Consider the following 23510-nt stretch of genomic DNA (forward strand, 5'->3'; position numbering starts at 1 on the left):
AATGGAAGAATGGATACACAAAATGTGGTCTATCCATCAAATGGAATATTATTTAGCCATAAAAATGAAGTTCTGATATATGCTATAACATGAATGAACATTAAAAACATTATGCTAAGTGAAAGAAGCCAGACACAAAAGAACATACATCATATGATTCCATTTACATGCATATCCAGAATAGGCATATCCATTGAGAGAAAGTAGATTAGTAGTAGCCAAGGGCTGGAGGAAGGGACTAATGTGGTGTGACTATTAAGAGGTATAGAGTTTCTTTTGGGGGTGAGGAAAATTTTCTGGAATTAGTGGTGATGGTTGTACAACTGTGTGAGTGTACTAAAAAACCACTTAACTATGCATCCTAAAAAAAATTACAATACTATTAGTGCTCAATAAATGCTTGCTGATTGAGGGAAAAAAGCAAGCCCAGATGTGTTAAACAGAAATTTCCACTGTATATATTTGTAATAGGCTACTCTGTTAGATTATAATAAGGCCCTTCAGGGCAGGGAAGGCTTCTCATAGAGTTTCCTTAACATCTATTAATAAATATACTGGATTACAATAAGCAGGTATTCAGTCAAGTTTCACTAAATAATTATCCACATCTTATATAATACGGGTCTAGAAGAAAAGTGTCCTGACCAAGATTCCACACTAATTAGAAAAACTTTTTATTCCCCAGATTCCTGAATTGCCACTAACAAGGCACTTCACTTCATCTGACATTTATATCATCCATTTATACTATTCTTACCATCATACAACAATCCAGAGAACCCACTTCCAGCTTCTGTGACATTTTTAAAACCTAGTTCAAATTCTCCAGCTTACGTCTATCACCAAATGCCACTTATTGGTCTCTCAGTATGTTTTTCTGCCTCTTTAACCACATTCCCTAAGAGAGAAATGCCTCACATTTAGCCTCATTTGTTCTCAAACACTCTAGACTCTAGTCAAAAAGGACCATCTTCATATTACAAATGAGAGAAAATGTCACGTCCAACATTACCTCCTGGTCTCCTGAGTTCAAAGTTTATCTTTCTTCACATATACCATGTATTTCCAAACTTTTTTCTCTTTGGATTACAGGGAACTTTCTGATAAGTTAGATTTTAAAAGAATAAGAATAAATAAAAAGATACAAAATGAAAGATTTTAAAAATAAGTCTGAAGTCCATAATGAGTGGAGAACTGGGTCAAGAAGACAACAAAAAAGGCTTGTTTAGAACAAGAAGAGATAAACAAAGGGCCCATTGCTTATGGAAGATGTTATAATATCAAGAGATGACAGTGACAATGCAGACTCAGCTTCTGTGTCATCAAGGAGCATGATCTTCAAGCTGGGAAGGTTAGAACTCTGATAAAAGGGAGCTAACATCTAAAGTAAGTGGCATGGATAGTGGACAGTAAGGGAATACAGAACTAACTCAAAAGAATTTTCCTCTGATCCAAACAAATCACACTCCATGATACTGAAAAAACTTTTAGATCTGACTTTGAAACTATGCTAATTATCTAAAGCTATCTTGACAAGGTGCCAGAAGACCAGAAATGAGAGAATGCATCCTCACTTATTTAAAAAAAGGGGAAATACAGATCCAGGAAAACATCTATAAGTAAACTTGCCACATTTATCTGCTGAAAAATTCCAGAATGAGTAAAAAAGTTTTTGAATACAGTAAAAAGAGAAAGTTACCATGAGCTCTTTATTAAGGCAGGCCATACAACATTTGCTTTTTAATAGGATTACTATTAATAAAATAGAAAAAGGGAGGATGATACATATACATATTGATTCTAACAAGACAATCTGACAGTCTCTTTTAATGATAGGCTGGTGAACAAAATGGGAAAATGTTGAACAGCAGAAGCTTGAAAATCTGTTAAATTCAACTGAGAAGATGCGTAGCTGGTTGAATATCTGGTTGACTAATGTATCAACATCAATCAACTTGGTGGGAAGCCTCCAGTAAAATACCACAGAGTTTCATTTCACCTTTTTTCACGATCTTAATAAAGCCATAGACCTGCTCTTCACATTAGCAAGTGCCAAAAAGCTGTGAGTGACCCAACACACAAAGCCTCACAGATTCAGCTCCACAAAGGCCACGGGAGGCTGAAATGATAGTCTAAAACCAAAAATGAAAATCAGCAGGGAGTCATGGCCAGCATTTAGATTTTAAAACTCAAATATATGACAGAGTAAACCTCAGTTTGTATGGGAAATACTTAGGTAATAAAAGTTACTAAAAAGCTTACACACAATCTCAAACTGCATTAATAGATATGTATGTCCAGATTGGATTACTGTGGTTCTCAAATTCAACAATTAAAAAATATTTTTTCCACATGCATCGTTCCCAGGTCTTTGTCCTAGAAACAGTTATAACAAGAATCTAAAAACATCATTTAGTTAAAACTCTAATCTAGCTTTAGACCCAGAGTTATTCAAGTATATCTTAGCACTAGGAAACATTTTATCAGATCAGCCTACTTTATATCAATGATATCAATTTATATCAATGAATTTATATCATTTATATCAATGAATAAATATTCCTTGAGAGGAGGCTCAGATATTACTAAATCTAAGTCTCTCTTTTAAAAGGAAAGGAAACTAAGAAAAATTAAGTAACTTGCCCCAAATTACACAGCTGTTTAGCAAGGGCCATAACCTCTTTTTCCCATACCATGTGGGCTTCCAGTCCTCTATTTCCTTTCTTAAAACTTAGGCCAGGCACGGTGGCTCACGCCTGTAATCCTAGCCCTCTAGGAGGCCTAGGTGGGTGGATCACTAGAGGTCAGGAGTTCGAGACCAGCCTGAGTGAGACCCTGTCTCTACTAAAAATAGAAATAAATTATCTGGACAACTAAAAGTATATATAGCAAAAATTAGCCGGGCATGGTGGTGCATGCCTGTAGTCCCAGCTACTCAGGAGGCTGAGGCAGTAGGATCGCTTAAGCCCAGGAGTTTGAGGTTGCTGTGAGCTAGGCTGACGCCACGGCACTCACTCTAGCCCGGGCAGCAAAGTGAGACTCTGTCTCAAAAAAAAAAAAAAAAAAAACTTGTACTATGCACTAAAGAGTAAGAAAGCATATGCAAAAACATCCATCCACATACACTATATTTTGCTAAGGACAAATTAGCTTAGCAAGAACAAATAGCCACAGCACATTAGCCCGTAAAATATTTTGACATGGTGTGATCACATACAAGTTTGATAACTAATATTTGTTACAAAAAAGGGACTCTAATAAACAAATGGTTTTTATTCTTAAAGTGTGACTACTTACTAAAGCATTATCCCATATCCCACTTAACATTAGAAAAATAAAAGTTATTTCATGGATGGAAAAGCTTTTAATGGACAGACCACTGTTTGCTGCGCTCAAAACCTCTCCCCCCTCATAAAACATACCATATGAAAATTATCAAAAGATTTTAGGCCTTCAAACCTAAACAGCAGGCCAAAGGTTTTCTTCATTTAGGGTAGAATAAGCATCTGTGCTGAGGCCCTCTTGCTCCTTCCGCACTCCCCCACAAACAAAGGTACAAAGGTTGGCCAGCAGGCAGGCCAGCAGATCCCCAGTGGCCTGATGTCCATCATTCCTCCCCTACTCCCCCTTGGTTGTAAGAAGACAAGTGGAGGATTGAGAATTGATAAAAAGGCAAGTTGGTAAGGATGTGTCTTATGATCACTAGCATTTGCTAGGACATCTCCAGGAGGATCCACCCGCCCCAAATGAGACCTGGATGCTGCTCCTTGCCCCAGAGCCTGAATCCTTGGGCTCCTCTGGGACCCCTTTAGAAAGGAAAAGGGAACTTTACTGCCCAGGACCCTCCGCCCCAGTGTCATCCATTACAGCCCCAGCAAGCTCTTTGTTTCCAACAGCTGTGGGGGGGCAGGAGGCCTTGGAGAGAGGGGAGAGGTCACTCCCTTGCTCCCATTGCTGCCAGTCTCCAGGCCCTCCAGCAAAACACACACACACAGAGCATCAGTCCCTCAGAACCAGTTCTCTCTTTCCACACCACTTTAATAACCCAGGGTTACACCTTGCTACACAAGGGCACTCCCTGAGACTTAATTACCTCTTTCTATACCGAAACCCTACACGGGATGACTCCCAAACCAGCCTCCTCCCTTTGAATCCACGCAAACGGGGTTCACTCCAGGACCCCCATCCCTCCTCAATGAGAGAGCCCCAGGCTTCACCCACACACAACACACAAAAACATGGGGTTTTCCTGGGCCCTGGGACTTTCTCCTGCCCATATCCACAGACCCGGAGTCGATCCCACCTCTGAACCCAAAAGACACATACACACACACACACACAGTCACTCTACGTCGCCAACCCGCGTCCTCAGGGCAACCCGGTCCCTTTAACCACACTACCCCTCTGAGACCCCAGCGCCTTAAGGAAGAACCTCCCCAGCACACGGTCAACCCCTTGGCTTCGGCCCCCCGGCGTCTCCCACCACCGCACTACACTCGCACGGCGATCCCCGCCTGGGGCCGCCCGCCCTCCCCCGAGCCTTCCCAACACAGACACGCGCTCCCGCGAGCACACCCACGATCACACCGCGAGCCCCGGCCGGCATCGCACAACACGCCGGGCCGCCCTCGCCCGGGCACCCGCCACACACAGACGCACGCAGGGCCACTCCCCATCCCCAACGCCCGTCCCCAAACCCTCATCGCACGCTCGCGCCCTGCCCCCTGCCCTCGCTCGCCCTCGGGCCCGGCTCCCCGGGACCCCCACGCCGGGGTCTTTCCCAGCTTGGTCGCGAGGACAAGGAGGGAGGAGGTGACAGAGGGAGGGGCCCCAGGGGCCGGGTCTGGCCGCTCCTACCTGAGCAGTTGATGCTCTTGCCTTTGCCGCCGGGACAGTCCCCGCCGCCGCCACTGCCGCCCCCCGGGGGCTGGTTGGACGCGCGGCCGCCGGGCAGAGAGAAGGCGAAGAGCAGCAGCACCGACGTGTAGCAGCAGAAGGCGAGCGGGGGCGCGGCAGGCAGCCGGAGCGGCGCCTCAGCGGCAGCGGCGCCCATGACTGGCGCCCCTGGACGGCGGGAAGCGCAGGGAGCCGCAGGCCGGGGGCATCCAGCCGCGCACCGAGAGCCCCGCCGCTGCCTCGGCGCCTCCTAGCAGCCGCGCCGCCGAGCCTGGGAGCAGCCCCTCGGCATCCCCGCCACACCCGCCAGGCCCGGCCCGCCGCGCTCGGGACGGAGTCGGTGGGTCCGGGCGCGCGCGAGGGTCGCGGGCGCGCGAGAGTGCGAGCCGGCGTGGGGGGGGGGATCGAGGCTGCGGTGGCGAGCGGGAGCGCGCGCGCGGCGGGCGGGGGTCGCGGGGCGGGGGCGGGCCCAGCCCCTTGCTCGCCTCCTCGCCTTCCCTTTGTGTCCGCGGCTGTCGCCGCCGCGTCACAAAGACCCCGGCCCGCCCGGTGAGGGGCGCGTGACGGAGCCGCGGGCGGGAGGGGTGGCTGCGACCCCGCCCCGCGCACACCCCCGGCGCCCGCGCCGACAGCTCCGCCCCCGCCCGCGGCCAGCGCCGCCTCCGGGGTAGCTATTGTTCCTGCGGCCGCGCGGCCGTGCGGGGCCGGGGTCGCAGCCGCCCCTCTGTCCCGCCGCCGCGGGCTGCGCGGCGCCGAGGGTGCTCCGGGAGCATTGCCGTAACAGACATGTTTGCCGCCCTTTGTGGGCGTCTTTGAAGCATTTCCTTCGCCCAGCAGCCCGGCTGGGAGAGAAGGGCAGGTGGTCTATAATGTATCGGTTTTCCAGGTGAAGAAACTGAGCCGCGGAGAGGTAAAGGTGACTTGGCCAAGGTCACATACCAAGAACTGAGCAGGACCAGGATTGGAACCCAAGTTTTGATTCCAGCTATGCAGTTCTCAGAGATGTTGGGTGAATGGCTAAATTTCTAGAATCCTCACCCTCCGCCTCATTCCCACATACTCGCATACAACTGAATTTAAGATAGTTTTTAAAAGTCTATATTGCTCTCTCCTCCTAATAAGAGCTGAGATTTAGAGAGGATTTGCTATATACAAAGCCTGGAGAAAGCTCTTGACGTGCATTCTCTCCAATTTTTTTTCCGACCGAGTTTTCATTCTTATCTCCATGCTACAGAGGAGGAGGTTGGGACACAGAGAGGTAAAGTGATCTGACTCCCAGCCCACTGCTCCTCCTACCACATCCTGCTAGGTGTCACCTGGACATAGGTAGGAAGATCATGGACTGAATTGTTCCAAAGTCCTCTGCCTTTTTCATTCTATTATGCTGCCTCCCACCTCAGAAGGAATTTTAAAATCTCATTGAAAAACTGATCAATTTGGCTCATAAAATTAAGAAATGTGTGAAAAGCCACCACAAACAAACCATATTAGGAAAAATATCGTCAATGTAAATATGAAGCAATATACTTAATATAAGGAGGTAATATAACTCAAGAAGAAAAAGTTGAAATAACAGAAAAATGGGAAGCTTGACACTTATTCACAAAAAGTACAGATAATAAATACATGACAAGAGATTTAAACCGACTAGTAATAAAAGGCAGATTAGGCCCTGCACAGTGGCTCACACCTGTAATCCCTGCACTTTGGGAAGCTGAGGCCAGAGCACTGCTTGAGGCCAGGTGTTAGACCAGCCTGGGCAACATAGTGAAACCGCCATCTCTATTAAAAAAAAAAAAAAAGGCATAAATTTTTTTCCCTTTGGATGATTCACAAGAGTGAAAAGTGTTGACAAACTTAGCACTATTAGTTTATACATTTTGGGAGAGCAATTTGACTATGTATCAGAAACCTTTAAGATGGGTTTAACATATAAATATTCAATATATAAATTCCACTTATTGGAATTTATCCTAAAGAAATAATTGGACAAGCACACAAATATTGTATATACAAGGATGTCCATCACAGCCTTTATAACCTAAATGTCCATCAGTGGGGACTAGTTCAATAAAGTATGATACCTCTTTGTACAATGGAATATTATGCAGCTTTAACAATGATTATGTTAGTGTTTACTGACATAGAAAAAAGCGGGATACTAATAAGTAATAAGAAAATCCTATTTTTCTAAAATATACACACTTAGAAAAAAAGTCAAGAAGACTATGCAGCAATATATTATCAGTAGTTATCTCTAAAAGGTAGGCTTATGAGTAATAAGTACTTGTCCTTTATATTTTTCTGTATCTGAATTTTTTCAGTGAAAATATTTTATTGTTATAATTTTAAAACGCAACTTCCCTTTAAATTATACTTTCGTCATGCTTTTTCTATAAATAAATTCACATTTTTTAACATTTTATTAAGATTTGCCTCAAACCTCCAAACTGTTAGTAGTGAGTGACATGGCAATTATTACAACTAAAATTAAACTTCTGGCTTTCCTGAACCAGGTGTGATCCCAGGTTCTTGACTCCTAAGCCACAGCTGAAGGCTCCATCTCAGATCACTCCTTCAGCAGCTTCTCTACTAAGCTTGACCTCTCCCATGCTTCTTTCCTCACCTGTGTCTTGGTTCTCCCAGCCCTAGTATTCTACCTTGAATTTTCATTTCACTGCTCCTAGGGCCGTAAATCACAAATTAATTTACATCTGCATCTTTCTTCAAATTAGATAAGAAAAATTCAGTGCAGATTTCTCAAAAGTTTTCAAATTGAAAAGGACTCTACTTCAGAAACAGTATTTCTCTGACTTCAATCATACAATCTCAGAGAGGAAAAAAGACCTTAGAGGTGATCTAATACAATCCCCATGACATAGTTTAATATTGGTGACCCCAAAATAGCAGATAGCAAAAGGGTGTGAGAATCACTACTTAAAAACCACCTAGAGAGTTTAATAAAAGTGTAGATTTCTGAACATCACTCCAGACAGTCTGACTGATGCTCGAGTATCTCTTATTTATTTTAAAGTTCTGGGCCAGGCACGGTGGCTCACGTCTGTAATAACAGCACTCTAGGAGGCCAAGGCAGGAGGATTGCTCGAGGTCAGGAGTTGGAGACCAGCCTGAGCAAGAGCAAGACCCTCGTCTCTACTAAAAATAGAAAGAAATGATTTGGACAGCTAAAAATCTATATAGAAAAAATGAGCCGGGCATGGAGGCTCATCCCTGTAGTCCCAGCTACTCGGAAGGCTGAGGCAGAAGGATTGCTTGAGCCCAGGAGTTTGAGGTTGCTGTGAGCTGAGCTGATGCCACGGTACTCTAGCCTGGGCAACAGAGCGAGACTCTGTCTCAAAAAAAAAAAAAAAGTAAAGTTCTGTAGGTAACTCAGATGCACTGTCAAATTCGGAAACCCTTGATCAGTTAGCTATTACTCCATAACAACCAACCATCAAATCTCAGCAACATGCCACAATAAGCATTATAGGGTTTGGCTGGTTGATCTAGGCTAGGCCTGGCTGGATAGCTCTGCTACAAGGCAGGTCCAGCTGGGCTTGGCTCCTGTGTGCAGGACAGCTCTGGTTCACTCTACCAGTATTCATTGGCTGAAGGGGCAGCAGCTACCCAGGAGGCACTCTTGTCATGGAGATAGCAGTGGTGCAAGGGGGCATGCCCAACCATGCTAGCATTTTTCACACTGCTGCTTGCACATGTCTGCCAGCATCCCACTGGCTGAAACTAGTCCCATAGCTGAGCCCGAAGACAAGGGGTAAGGAAGTATATTCTTCTTAAGGAGCTAAGAAGGGGTGAATACAGAGTGAATATTTTTGAACAAAAATCTATCAGAGAACCTATACTTGAATACCACTAGTTATGCTCTATCAGAATGTTTTCAGTTCCAAGTAACAGAAAACCCAATCCAAATTAGTGTAAACAAAGAGATTTATTGGCTCATGTTTTAATATAAAAATGACAGAGGTAGTGCCCTCTCCTGTGAGTTGCTTTCTGTCCTCAATAAAGCTTCACTCATAGAAAACATTGCATTCCTTCGAGAAACACTTATGAGCATTCCCTGCATGCTAGGGACTATAATGGCCTCTGGCGGCAAGAAATAATCCTGCCTTACTGTGTGGGAGGGGAGGAGACACCTGAAAATTTAACAGTTACAACTCAGTGTGAGAAATGGAGCAAGGGTGGCATAGGAGGAAATGGCAAATCCCATTTCATACTCGAAGTCCCACCAAAATCCTGACTTTTCTGGACCTCCTGTTGGAGGGTCTAGCTGCATAACGAAGTCCTGATAAACGGTAATAAGACACTTTGGGACTGACAAATTGGCCGCATAGGAGAGAGTCACAGTGCTTGACCCAGAAACGGGAAAGGGATTATTTATGATGCAGCACTGGCACAAATCGACCTCTGATCAAATTTAAGAGACTGGACCTCACTTTCTAGAAAGAGAAATCTTTAAAAAAAAAAAAAGAGAGAGAGAGAAAAGTTATTAATTCATTCAGCAAATTTGTACATAAGGTCTACTAGCACCCAGAAATACATACCAAAGTAAGTACCACAGACCTGGCCCCTGTCCTTTAGAAGTTTATAGTCACATATTAATTAAGCAGTAATACAAATAAAAGTAAAATTGCAACATTGTTAACAGATGCTACGAAAAGGAATCTCAGAGAGGTTTCCCTGAAGGAGTGAGGCTTGTGCTGACCATGAGAAGTTAACCAGATGAAGAGGGAGTGTTCCAGGCAGAGGGAAGAACACCACAAGCAAAGGGTCTTGAGTAAGAGGGTCTAAATGCTGGCCAATGTTGTACAAGTAAGGTCAACTTGTTTAGAACTTCATTCATTGATTCAACCAATATTTACTGAGCACCTAGTGTGATCTAGGCAGTGTTCTAGATACAGAGAAACAGCAGTGAACAAAATAAAGTCTCTGCTTCTTAGAGAGCTTTTGAGCTTTTGGTCCAGTAGGGGAGACAGATAATACCAATGTAAGTGGAAGAGAATAATTGTTGGACTGAGCCACAATAATATATATAATACACTGAGGACGTGCTACATCCCGGGTAATGCCAGCCACTTTGTATTTGTTGTCGTTAATCTTCCCCCCCACCTTGCTGGTAAGTATTAGTTCCATTTTACAGATGAGGAAACAAAGGCCTAAGGAAGTTAAGTACCCAAGGCCACAAAGCTAGGAACTTGGAGTCACTTGGTTCATTCTCACTCCAAAGCCCCACCACATCACTAGCATGAAAAGATGAAGAAGCATCATGATCTGATACTAGATGAAGCAAAGATTTGCACTATCTAGATTGCAGCCACCAAAGAGTATTTACAAGTCATCCTGACCACCCCGTAAGAGTATCAGAAGGTTTTTTGGGGGGTGTCTTATGATTATTAATACATTGGTGGGGACTCTGGTGGAAGGCAATATTATTCTTATTCACTTCTCCTTAATGGTCCTCAATTATATAGACAATTGGCAGAAGCCAAGAAGGCAATGTTACAGACATCTCAACGAAAGAGCTATGGAAATCCAGAGAAATATCCTAACTCTGCCTGGGGGAGAACAGGCTTCCTCACTATCATCATTCTGTCAGTTTGAAAGGCTTCTCACCCAGACAGTCCCTGTGAGTGGGTGGAGAGACTGAGGAGGCATCTCTGGGTTTTTCCTGCAGGTCTTCTTGTCATTCAGTTGTTAGCACTGCTCTGAATACAGAATTAAGATTTTTTTCTTGATCTTTCAGCAAATGGAAATTTTCAGCCACAATCTAAAAATTTCTCCAAAGGTTTTAGTTCATAAAGGAGTGTACCAAAGACATAGTTTCTCTAACAAAGACAATCACACATGAAAGGAAGTAGGAAGTATAGCATAGCAATTAAGAGTGTAGACTCTGGAACCAAACCATCTGGGTATGCATCTTAGCTCTGGCCCTTGCTAGCTCTATGACCTTGGGCAAGTTACTTAACTTCTCTAGCCTCAGTTTGATCATTTATAATATGGAGATAAATTTTTATCTACTTTGCAGGGTTGTTGTAAGAATAAAATGGGTTCATAGATGTAATGTGCTTAGAACCATGCTTAGTACATCATAAGAACACAATAATTGGCTAGAAGTAGTAGTGGCATAGAGAGCACATGATAAATGTTAGTTATTGTTCATGACAGTTGTCATTAACTGAACTTACATACTAGGTTAAGAGCTCCACGTGAATTACCTGATGTAACACTATCAAAAACCTGATTGGGAAGATGCTATATCATTATCATCATTCTATAGATGAGAAAGCAGGTGTGGAGACGTTGAGTAATTTGCCCAAGGTTACACACTTCGTGGGCAACAGGGCTGCGACCAGGTGTGTCTAACTCTGAAGCCTGTACTCCGAATCAAAACCCAAAGGGTTAACATCAACCATCAGAAGAGCTCATCTAGGCTGGCTGCCTACTAGGGAGGCCTGCAGGAGGGCAGCCTGGTGACTGGCGGGGGCAGCCAAGCTGCTGCGAGGAAAAGCAGTGACAAAAAGCCAGGTGAGTCAAAGGGAAGGACAAGAGCCTGGGAACTTGACAGTGGCATCCACTGAGCTAAGAAGCATGAAAGAGAGATAAAGCAACGAGCTGGGCACCTGGAAGAATTAAAGTGAGTCAAATGGAACTAAATAATTATATTTTACCACTGTGTGTGTTTAAGTATGTCAGCTTGCCTTTGTATGTATACATATGTATTGACCATATGTCATTTGCCTGTGTGTACATATGTAATGAGTGTATCAGCTTGCCTCTGTACATATGCGTAAGTGCCAAGCATATGTCATTTTCCGCTGTGTACATATGTAAGGAATGAGTATATATCAGGTTGCCCCTGTGAGAGTGTGTATACGTGCACACTGGAGTGTGACAGCTGGGCCCTGTGTTTGTACATGCACATTTACATGTGTGTATTCACCCATGCCTTACTGTATATATCATAACTCATCTGTAAATGAACTTGAATTGAATCAACAGTTTTTTTTTGACTCTTCTCCCTTGGCTCCCAGTTAAAAATTATTCCCTAAAGTCTCATGGCCTAGGGGTTCAGTGTCAGGGTTAATACAGTTGGACTCAGGCACTTAGTGTAGATTCCTAATTAAGGGAGTTGTAAAGATGTCACAACAAGATCGCATTCTGAAGCTGTTTCTCTTAGCACAGAACAATAGTGATAAAACATAAGGCAACTTTGGTATTGGTGACATCAACAACCATGAGAGCAGGGGTCAGGGCAGGGCATGGATCCTGGGACAGTACCCCCATTCAGCCAACATTCGTCCAACAGCATTTAGATGAATCATGTGCCCACGATGCGTCAGTCAATCATGTTAGGCAACTATGAGAACAAAAAAGGTGAACGAGACAGACACAGTCCCTGTCCTGTAGTCTAACAGAAAGGTCAAACTTTAAGCAGTCCATTACAGTTGTGAAGGGTTTTGCAAAAGATTGTGAAAGCATCAGACCCCTAACACACCAGGAACTGGAGGTATCAAGGAAAGCTTCCCAGAAGAAGTGCCATTTAGGCTGCGGCTGGAAGACTGACAAAGAGTGAAAAGAGGTAGAGAGGGACCAGCATTCTATGAAGAAAGTTCAACATGTAAAAATGAAATAAAGAATATGGCAAGTTCAAGAAACAGAGAAAAGGCAGCTGTGGCTAAAGCCTGGAGAGTGAATGACAGAGAATGAAGTTGGAGGCCTCAGGTAGCACAGGGTGGACAGATCATATAGGCCTTTAAGCTGGAGTAAGGATTCAGACTTGATTTTAACATTGTAAACAGGGAATAGCCTGCTCAGATTTGTATTTTTAAAAGATCACTTGGTTAAGTGAGTAAACTGTAAGTTATGTTATTATAGTTCAATGAAGCTGTTCAAAAAGTCACTTGGGCTGCAGTGTGCAGAAAGGATTGGAAAGGCAAAATATATTCAGGAAAACCATGAGAGGACTACTGCAGTGGTCCAGGTGAGTAATGATGGTGGCTAGGGTTAGAGAAGATGGGGACAAGTTAATTGATTAGAATTAGGGAATAAAATCAACAGAAGTTGGTGACCGACTAGATGTGGGGGATGAGGAAGAGAAAGTATCAAGCAACGGTTATCCCCAGATTCAGTGGCATTTATTAAAATAGCCAACTCTGGAGAAAAAGCAGGTTTGGAGAGAGAATGAGTTTAGTTCTAGGCACACTGAGTTTGAGGGGCCAGTGACGCATCTGTGTGGAAGTGTCTGGCAACAGTTGGATTTCTAAGTCTGGTGTTCATAAGAGAGATTCATAGTGGGCATATACATGTGGGAAGCAACAGAGAATAAATTAATTGAATTTATGGATGTGTTATGATTTAATGAGATACTATGAGATAAGAAGACAAGAGGGGCCAGGCTGAAGCTGAGGAATTCCAATAGAGGGAACTGCAAAGGAACTGTCAGAAAAGAACAGTGTCACAGTGACCAAAGAATAAAAGTGTTTCAAGAAGCAAGATGTGGTTGGGCACAGTGGTTAATGCCTGTAATCCCAGCACTTTGGGAGACTGGTGGGAAGATCGCTTGAAGCCAAGAGTTCAAGACCACCCTGGGAAACATAGGGAGACCCCATCTCTACAAAAAATTAAAAAAATTAGCCAAGTGTGGTGGTGCGAGCCTATAGTCCTAGCTACTGGGGAGACTGAGGTGGAGCCTTAGGAGCTCAAGGTTACAGTCAGCTGTGATCGCACCACTGCACTCCAGCCTAGGCTACAGAGTGAGACCCTGTCTTAAAAAAAATTAAAAAAAAAAAAAAAGCAGGATGTGGTCAACTGGTCAAATGCTGCTGAGAGGTCACGTGAGATGAGTACTGAATGATGTCCAACAGATAACAGTCACTGGAAGTCATCAGTGATCTTAGCAAGAGCCATTTAGTAAAGTGGTAGGGGAAGAATCCAGAATAGAGTTTACTGAGACATGAGTAAGAAGTAGGAAGTGGAGACGTTTAGACAGCTCAACAAAGCAAGAGGTGACTGTGGGTGAAGGAAGGACTTTTTAAGATGAGACTGTAAAATATTTAAATGATAATGATAAAGATCCAAGAAGGGAGGGAGGGGAGACTTGAGTATACAATGCAGGAAAAAGGATAACCAGTTGTGTAAGATTCTTGAGAAGATAGGAAGGAGTGGAATTCAAAGCACTAGAGGAAGGAATTGGGTTTTGAGAGAAGACACTTTATTCTCTGTAACAAGAAGGAAGGCAGAGAGAATGGGGACTGATGCAGGTGGTTTGTAGATAGGGTTTTGAGATACCAAGGAAATTTCAGGATTGTGGCTTCCATGTTCTCTGAAGAGAAAGGGGGCCAGGTTAGTGAGGGGTAAGAGTTGGGGGGAGTGGCTGCATTACAAAGCAGTGGAAGTCACCTTCAGCCCACTATAATCTCCGTCAGTTCCCTCTTAGCCTCCCTACCCCAATCTTCGTCACCATCTTTGATGTGGGCAATTGCATTTTCTCAACCTTATATAAAATATCACTTTTTAAAGAACTGGTCTATGATATACAATCCATATAACAGACACCACTTCAAGACAAGTACCCTGGTCCTGCCCTTCCAACCAGATTGCTGCCCGAGTCCCTGCTACATAGCAATTTTGGGTCAGATTTGAAAAGGGTGGAAAAAACCTGAAGTGGTTACTGATGATGATGGGAGAGAAAGCATGATCATCCCTGGCAGAGCTTAGGAGAGATTGATAGCACCAGAGGCAGACACCAGAGAGGCAAGCGGAAGCCAGGATGCTCAGGAGAAGGAAGGGGCCTTTTCTCCTCAGCTGGGCGTTCCTTGGCGGAGGTAGGGGTTATGGTGGGGACTACCCCTCATCCTCCCGCCTCCAGAAAAAGAGTTCTAAGGGACAAGGCCCCTAAAGAAACATGGGACAAAGTGCAGCCTTTGCTTTCTGAGTAGCCAGCATTACTTGAGGTGACCTAAATTCAGATTATCTCAAACTTGGCACAACTTCTTTCCAATATGAATGCTGACAAATGGTCAAGACTTATCTAATCACCATTTTGCAATCCTCAATGAAATGAAACCACAGATCACTTATTAACTATGAGCGAAAGAAAGATCTGGCAGCGACTGCCTTCACCAGGTGATCAAATTTAGCATCACCAATAGTGGGACAATTTGCCAAGATGTGCCTCCTGAAATTATGCAATGAGAGGTACATGGCATTTATCTACATGATATTCTTCCCCAAAAAGTTTAACCTGAATCTAATCACGAAGAAGTAATCAAATAAATCCAGTATGTGGGCACTTTACAAGGCCTGTACTTAAATACAAATTTAATATCATTTAAGACAAAAAATAAGGAGAGGTTTGTTCTAGACTATATAGAGAGACAAAACAACCAAATGCAATAAACCTTGATTGAATCTGAGAAAATAAACAGCAATAAAAGATATTAAGATAACTGGAGAAATTCAAATATTGACTGCATACAATATTGAATTAACATTAAATTTTCTTAGGTGTGATAATGGGATCATAGTAATCTAGGAGAATATTCTTATTCTTTGTACATGCATGTTAAAGTATTTAGAGGGTCAAGTGTCATGATGTCTGCAACTTTCTTTCAAATGGTTGAAAGACAGAGGAAAGTAAACTATTAATAATCGGTAAACCTAGATGAAGGGTTAAAAACAGATATTTTTAAAACTCAGTGTGATCTATTTCTTAATTACTTCACCAAACATTTTTTTGCCATGACCTTGCATAGATTTATGTTTATAAGCATAAACTGTGCTGCTTAATGTACTAAATTAGATTGAAATCTTTAAAAGCATCATAGCAAGAAAATTGCTCTGCAAAGCTTTTTAGACATAAAAGAACTTATAATTTGTGTAGGAGTATAAATAAAGATAGGGTAAAGTGGGAGAGTGAGCCACAAAATAATAAAAAGAATGCTTTCCTGGGAGTCAGAACACTTTTGAGTCCAGCACTTAATGACTAGAGATGTCAGTTTCCTCATGTGCAAAGTGAGGCTAATGGTGTCCCCTTCATCAGCCTGCTGTACAGGTACAGGACAAACAGAATGTGAAAAGGCTTTTATAAACTGGAAATGGGTAAGCAAGTGAAGTGATTTCAATTATCATGACATGATAATGTCCTATTAGCAGCGGTTCTCAAACACCTATACATAACAAGCAACTGGGAAGCGTTATGTTCCAATCCTGCCCTTAGAGATCCTGATTCAGTAGATCTGGAATGAGGTCCAGAATTTGCTTTGTCAAAGCACCCCAGATACTCTGGTGCAAGTGATCTGACAACCACACTTAGAGAACAACCTTGGAAATGGTTACTGTGATCTAAATCTTTGCTATGCAATGTTTAGCCCATGGGCCAGCAATATCACCATTATCTGAGAGCAAAATGAGGCTCCACCCCAGACTTACTGAATCAAAATCTGCATTTTTAATAAGATGCCCGGGTGATTCCTGTGTACACTGACATTGAGAAACACTAATCTAAATGGCAAGGCTGATTGGTGATCTCTTTTTTTGCCATGGTCACTGGATCTCAGCTTGCTGTCAGACGCAGTTGGGATTACCACCTTTGCTGTTGCTGACACCTTTAACCTCACTTAACTCTTCTTTCTGCTTCTCTTTGTTTTGGGCTTCTCAGTCTCCTGGCAGATCTTTGATGAACATAACCAGCCAATCAGAGTGCTTATTTTCTTCCCTGTCATAAATAGACCAATCAAAGCTTACTGACTTCGGATCTAAATCTAGTTAAGCTACTTACTAGTTATGTGATTTCTTTTTCTTTTTTTTTTTTGAAACAGGGTCTCACTCTGTCACCCCAGCTAAAGTGCAGTGGTGTGATTACAGCTCACTGCAACCTCAGACTCCTAAGCTCAAGCAATCCTCCTGGTTCAGCCTCCCAAGTAGCTAGGACTACAGGCACGTACCACCTACCCAGCTAATTAAAAAAAATTTTTTTGTACAGACTATGATGCCCAGGCTGGTCTCAAACTCCTGGCCTCAAGTGATCCTCCCACCTCAGCTTCCCAAAATTCTAGGATTACAAGTGTGAGCCAGCACACCCAGTCCCTTTTTTTATTGTGGTGAAACATAATATTGACCATTTTAACCACTTTTAAGTATACAATTCAGTAGCATTAAGTACATTTACATTGTTGTGCAACCATCACCACTATCCATCTCCAGAACTTTGGGTATGTGATTTTGAACAAGTCACTTAACCTCTCCAAGCTTCATTTCCTTATCTGTAAGATATGAATAATATTACCTACACCTGCAGAATATTTTAAGAATTAAATGAAATAATATATAAACATGCCTAGGGCCCACAGAAAATGTTCAGTAAACGCTGACTTCTTTCCATTTGAAGTAGATTTTCAGATAGCCCTGATTTTACAATAGAAATTGTGTGCTAAAATCAACTGATAAGAATTTCAAAAGCATATACAAAAATTAACATATTCTGAGCACATCACTGCCTCACAAGAGGGAAATTTATAAAATAGAAGTATTCTATAATCTATAGAATTGGGCAATTTGAAATAGTTAAAATAAACAGAAATTACATTTTGTTGGAAAAATTACATTTGGAGAAGCAACAACCCTTTTGTTCCCATTGTATAGAAATTCTTGTATTGCCTATATTTAGCTTGTGTTATAAACAGTTTAAGTACAATCATTATCATAATATCAATAACATTCATAAATGGTGCGTTCAACCTTGGGGCTGATCCACTTGCATGGAGTATTTGAAATTCCATTTATGGACACATTATCTTTTAAGGAGAATGGTAAATTGAAAACTTGGGTTACATGAATAAATTGAAAAGGTTAGTTTTAACTTTCTGATTAGACTAATTCTGATTAGACTAATTAGAACATGAGAAGGGAATTTAGAGATCCTCTCCTCCAACACCATTATTTTACAAACAAGGAAATTAACATTCAGAGAGACCTAGTAACTTGCCCACGATCACATATGAGTTACCCAGAAAGCTGGAACCAGAACTCAGGTTCCAGGAATGAGTCCTGGTGTTCATTGACCTTGAAGAATGGGAACACTTCAGCAGCATAGGTGATGGGGAAATGTTTGTAGAGAGGATAAGAGCACTTCAGGTAGAGGGATCAACGGAAGGAGCCCGGCTCTGAAACTGAGAGACTGGTGACTGTGTTCAGGGAGTATTACACAGCAGGGAGGTTGGAAGGAGAAATTAAGGTAGGGTTTTGTGAAGGGAGAAAAGATAGTCTTGGATCCTTGTAACAGATCAGAAGAGAGGGTTAGGGATTTTTGTTTTGTTTTTAATTTTACAGTTTACAAGGCTCTTCCATATTTGTATTCTCATGTAATTATAGCAATCATGGGAAGTAGGCATTTTGCAGATGAGGGTCTAATACTCAGAAAGTCACAGTCTTTGCAAAGCTAAGATGTAGACTCAGACCCTGAATACAAAGCCTATGTATTGTGATGCTTAAGAGCATGAACTCTGGAGCTGGATCACTTGAGTTCAAACCTCTCCATCCCCAGGTAGAAGCCGTATGAACTTGAGAAAAAAAAATATGGCTAAAACTTACAGTGTTTATTATATGCCAGGCTCTCTATTCCAAATACATATATTATTCATTGAATCCAACAGCCCTATAAAGGATATTCTATAATTATTACCATATTAAAGCATCTCCCACAAAAAAAAAAATTGAGAGGAAGGAAAGAAGTAAAAAAGTGTCTCACTAGAAGATGAGGAACAGGGATGCCCTTCTCCTCTAGGTTCCCTGTTCCTTGATTTAGAATATAATCTCAACTGCTTGGTATCCCACTAGTTCCCTTCTCACTTGTAATACTGTGGTGGATTAGATTATTGTTCAAAAATATTCACCTCCTCCCTTCACCTTCTTAGGAGGAGTCTACTTCCCTCTGCTTGACTTTGGACTCCATGCTTTGGCCAAAGAGACGTTAGCAGATATAACACTGAAACTTGAAGTGTTTTTCTACAGTTGGGCTTGCCCTCTGTACTTCTGCCCTGAGAACAGCTTCCCCTGGATAGCTCTTGCCTTTTCAGTCTGGGAATCCAAGTGACCACCTGAGAGCAGATCTCCACCACCACCCTCCACCTCCAATTTCTTAATGGCTGAGTGACTGGAGTGATTGCTCTCCAGTCCTGTAGAACAGTGATCCCCGACCTTTTTGGCACCACGGACCAGTTTCATGGAAGACAATTTATCCACAGGTGGGGTTGGGGGTGGCAGAAGGAGGTGGCGTGGGCAGGGGAGCTCAGGCAGTGATGTGGCCTGGTTCCTAACAGGCCACGGACCAGTACTGGTCCTTGGCCCAGGGTTGAGGACTGCAGCTATAGAAGATCTGATACCAGCCCATTCCAAGAAACTCTCTGGAGATTCGGTAAGAATCTAGATCCATGTGCACCTCACCAGCAAAGCACCAGCCTCTGAGTTACCTTCTTGGTTATGCTGGAAGCAGAACCGGATGATTGGACAGAAAAGGAACTGGAGCCTTGCCTTCCACTGCTGCTTACAGTATTTCCACTATAACAAGTATCCTTTTGATGTAAAAAAAAAAATCAATTTCTTAAATAACTGGACTTGGAATTTTCCCCCCAATAAACCCATAGAAGAGAAAACTCAGACCAAAATCTAATTAAATATCTCAACAAAATCACCAGGAGTTAAGAAAGGGACCCCATGTTTACGGATAGAGACCCCCTGCCCCAGCTCTTTAGTGAACATACATGGTTAGTCCTTTCCCCCCAAACTGGCTGTGCTGTAAGGGCATTTTACAAGTGGAACTAGAGCTTCAGAGCCTCTCACTCCAAAGCAACGAGGTCACCATTCTGTCCATTCCAATCAGTGCCAGCAGTGAGAGAACCTTCACACACAATCTGGGCATCTGAATAATGCAGAAACTGAAATTTTCCACCTAATGATGATAAACTGCACAGTTAGGTTAATAATCAGCTTGCAAATCCAACAATTATATTAGGTAATAGAGGTTCAATAGATGTGTTCTTTTAAAATCTTGCACAAATCACACTTCTATAAATTGAATCTCATTCTGAATGCACCAAGGGCTATTTAAAGAAATGCCATATTGAAATTTTTCATAAAGAAAATAATCACACTCTTGTATTTGTTATGCAAGTTTTATATCCTGGGCATTCCTAAGCCATGGTACACCTGGGATACTTCCCTTATAGGGCAGCTTCTCTACAGGAGGGCATCCATATCCCAAAGACAACAATAATGTTAAAATGCTTTACATCATTCTTTATTTTAAAAGTGCTTTACCAACATATACTAATCTTCACAACATTCAAGGGAGGTAGATAAGTATTATACCACTTTCACAGATGGAGAAACTGAGACAGAGATTAGTAAATTGTGAAGGGCGTAATATATGGCACAATTAGGAAAAGAATTAGTTGCAGTCATGGATCACTGACGACCTTTCCCATGACTTCCGAGTCCTACCAACAAGAAAGTAGCAGATGCAGCATGGAGGCAAGTCATCAACAGCCTGGCCAGTCTAAGGTTAAACTTTACCTTGTTGATAACCAGATGTTGAATATGCCGCCCTTTGCCAAGCATTCCCCTCACACACGTTCTCATGTGCATCCACCTCTAAACGAGAGCGAGTGGAAACTGCTGTGAGTGCAGGAGGGGTTGGAAAAACAGGGCTGGGAAAGAGGACAACAGAGGAGAAAACATGAACTGATATCAAAGCAAGGAAATGAGGAAGAACAAGAGGACCAGCTGGGACCCGGTCCAACAGAAAGGAAAGATGCAGCAGAAAAGAAGTGCCATTCATTTGAAAAGCTCAGACATCTAGAAATGCTACTAAAAGGGTAATTCTTAGCAATGGCATTACAGAGCCACTCCTCGTGGCTTTGCCAAATATAATTATCAGGTCTTTCTGACATTCCCAGGAGGCAGAATCATTCCTCTTCTCTGGTCCAGACCAAGTGCTGATGTAATTGACCTGACACTGCAGAGGCTGCTGACAACTCAAATGCACCCGCCTGCCATGCCTCCTCTCTTCCACTGCTCTTCTAATCTCTTCAAAACAAAACAAAAACGCATTTTAATATTCTCCCTGCAAATATCCTAAAGTAGGGTCCCATGTTTAATTTTTATAAAAGGGACATGATGGCCAGGCGCGGTGGCTCACACCTGTAATCCTAGCACTTTGGGAGGACATGGTGGGAGGATCGCTTGAGGCCAGGAGTTCGAGACCAGGCTGATCAAGAGCAAGACTCTGTCTTTACAAAAAAATAGAAAAATTAGCTGTGGCAGCACATGCCTGTAGTCCCCACTACTCAAGAGGCTGAGGCAGGAGGATCACTTGAGCCCAGGCGTTTGAGGTTGCAGTGAGCTATGACAATGCCACTGCACTGCACTCCTGCTACTCTAGCCTGGGTGACAGAGCGAGACCTTGTCTCAAAAAAAAAAAAAAGAAAAGAAAAAGAAAAAGAAAAGAAAAGAAAGGGCCATGATAGGCATACATGTGAATTAACAGCCCCTCTCAATTAATGCTCCTTTATACAACATGGAACATTTTTTTAAAAATTGTGGATGCCACCTAGAGAAAAATTGGAACTCAAGGGAAAGAATCTTTTCTGATCTTTCTAGTGTGAAGCCAGTATAAGAGATGGCAAACAACATGCCACCAGCTGCAACAGAGTACTGCTGGCAGAGTGGGGTGACCAAGGACCCAGCATGGAGGTGCTAAGGTATCAGACGAACAGGTGGAAGTGGCAGCACAGGTAGCTGAAGAGGCAGAAGTCAGGGCCAAGACTTGGTAGCCAAAGAGAAGATGCATGAGGTACTGGTGTTTGAAGCTGAGAGCGAGGCAGTAGCATTGGTTTGTATCAAGGCCTCTCCTAGGACAGGATGGAGCCAGAAATGCATCCTTTCTTCCTTTATTTCAATCAGCAGCATCATTCGTTCAGACATCTAGCTTTAAAATCTTATCCTTCTTGTCCAACAAACGCAATCAACTGCCAAGGCTTACTGATTCCACTTTGGCAATGCCCCTCATGTTGGTCTCTCTTGTTTTTACAACCTTCTCTGGGTCCCCCTTTCATTTCATCATGACTAACCAAGGCCAAACCCTCCTATCTGGTATCCCCAACTCCAGTCGTCTCTCCACTCAGTTCCGTCTTCTACTCTTCCTCCTGGAACAAGTTCTGATCACATTACTGCCCAATTTGGAAATTCCCCATGCTCTACCTCCCAGTTATGTGTCTCAATTTTGCATCTTCAACAGGACCTTGCATCTAGTGAAGTTCCTCTGTTTTCCGAATCTCCACTGCCAAAATGCTACCTCTTCCATGAGGCCATCCTTCAAGCTTCTTAGTTCTCTGCTCTGAGATATAAGGGCATTTGAAGACATGCACTGATCAAGTACATGACAGATGTGTACAAGCCTTATCTCCCCTACAGGGCTGTGCCCATAATTTGGCAGGGTGGAGGATGGTGAACTGTGTCTTAATATTTACCAATCTATTCCCTACAGCACCTACCGAGAAATGGTTTTGGCATTTCCACCTCAGGTAAGAAACTGCTCAAAAGTGAAATGTATTGGGTTGTACTTGTTCATGAATGGAGATACTAGAATAAGTACCCTGTGATGTGATCTGGTTCTCAGGACAAAACAAATCCATGATAGAGCTTCAAGGAATGGGGCCAGGGCAGGCAGGTGGGGATGTATATTTGGAGTCAAGAGACCTGGGATTGAGGTTCTGCTTTGCCATTCATTACCTAAGGGCTTAGCACCAAGTGGTTATTCTCCGAACATCATTTCCTTACTTCTGCATGGCCTCACAGGATTAAGAATCAAATGAAACACATTTATGAACTCTACATCAGTGGTTTTTCAATCCCAATTATGCATCCTAATCCCCTCTTAAAGCCTCTGAAAAATACATAGGCCAAGGCCCCAACCCAGGCCAACTGAATCAGAGTCCTCTGGAAGTGAGACCCAGTGGGACTAATTATTTATAAAATACTGTTTCTAATGCATAGCCAAGGTTGGAAACTACTGTTATAAACTCATAAATACCATTAACAGTAAAGCGGGGTTGCTTTAGGCTGCTGGTTTAATTATCCTTTATTTATTCAGTTAGGAATTAGTTCGAATGCTTTTATATTTCCATTAAAATATACTACTGGGTGAGCATTTTTTGTGTTGTTCTACATTGTTGTTTGTGTGCCTAAGTCATAAGTTCTGAGAGAGAGAATAATATCTAGCACCACTGTAAACAAAGATGTGTCTAACCCCCAAATTTTCTGAGAACAATAAATAAAAATTTCATAGGGTCCTCTGACACCTTGCTACTCAGAAGTGTGGTGACCAAACAGAACTGGCACAAACTGGAAGCCTGTAAGATGCAGAATCTCGGGCCCCACTCCCGAATCTGCACCTTAAGGGGAGTTTTACATGGATCACTAGGTGAAGCAAAGGCAATCTTTCTTCAGTTCACGTGTGTGTGTAGGCCCCGCCACTCCCTGTCCTAATCTTGAAGGGGTACACAAGCGTGGAGAGTCAAGTTCTGTCTTCTACAAGCCACTGA

At 42.9% G+C, this 23510-nt stretch overlaps 1 protein-coding gene across 1 annotated transcript in view; it reads right to left on the minus strand.

The window, feature by feature from the left end:
• The window catches only part of LOC123645789 (tomoregulin-1), an 81967-nt gene extending 76535 nt beyond the window's left edge, over positions 1-5432 (minus strand). The window contains exon 1 of the mRNA XM_045562260.1: positions 4858-5432. Within this exon, the coding sequence (XP_045418216.1) occupies positions 4858-5053 (196 nt within the window). The 5' untranslated portion in view covers positions 5054-5432. The remainder of the gene's footprint in view (positions 1-4857) is intronic.
• Between the last annotated feature and the right edge of the window lie 18078 nt (positions 5433-23510).

The sequence above is a fragment of the Lemur catta genome, chromosome 10, assembly GCF_020740605.2.
Source record: "Lemur catta isolate mLemCat1 chromosome 10, mLemCat1.pri, whole genome shotgun sequence".
NCBI classification, from domain to species: Eukaryota; Metazoa; Chordata; class Mammalia; order Primates; family Lemuridae; genus Lemur; species Lemur catta.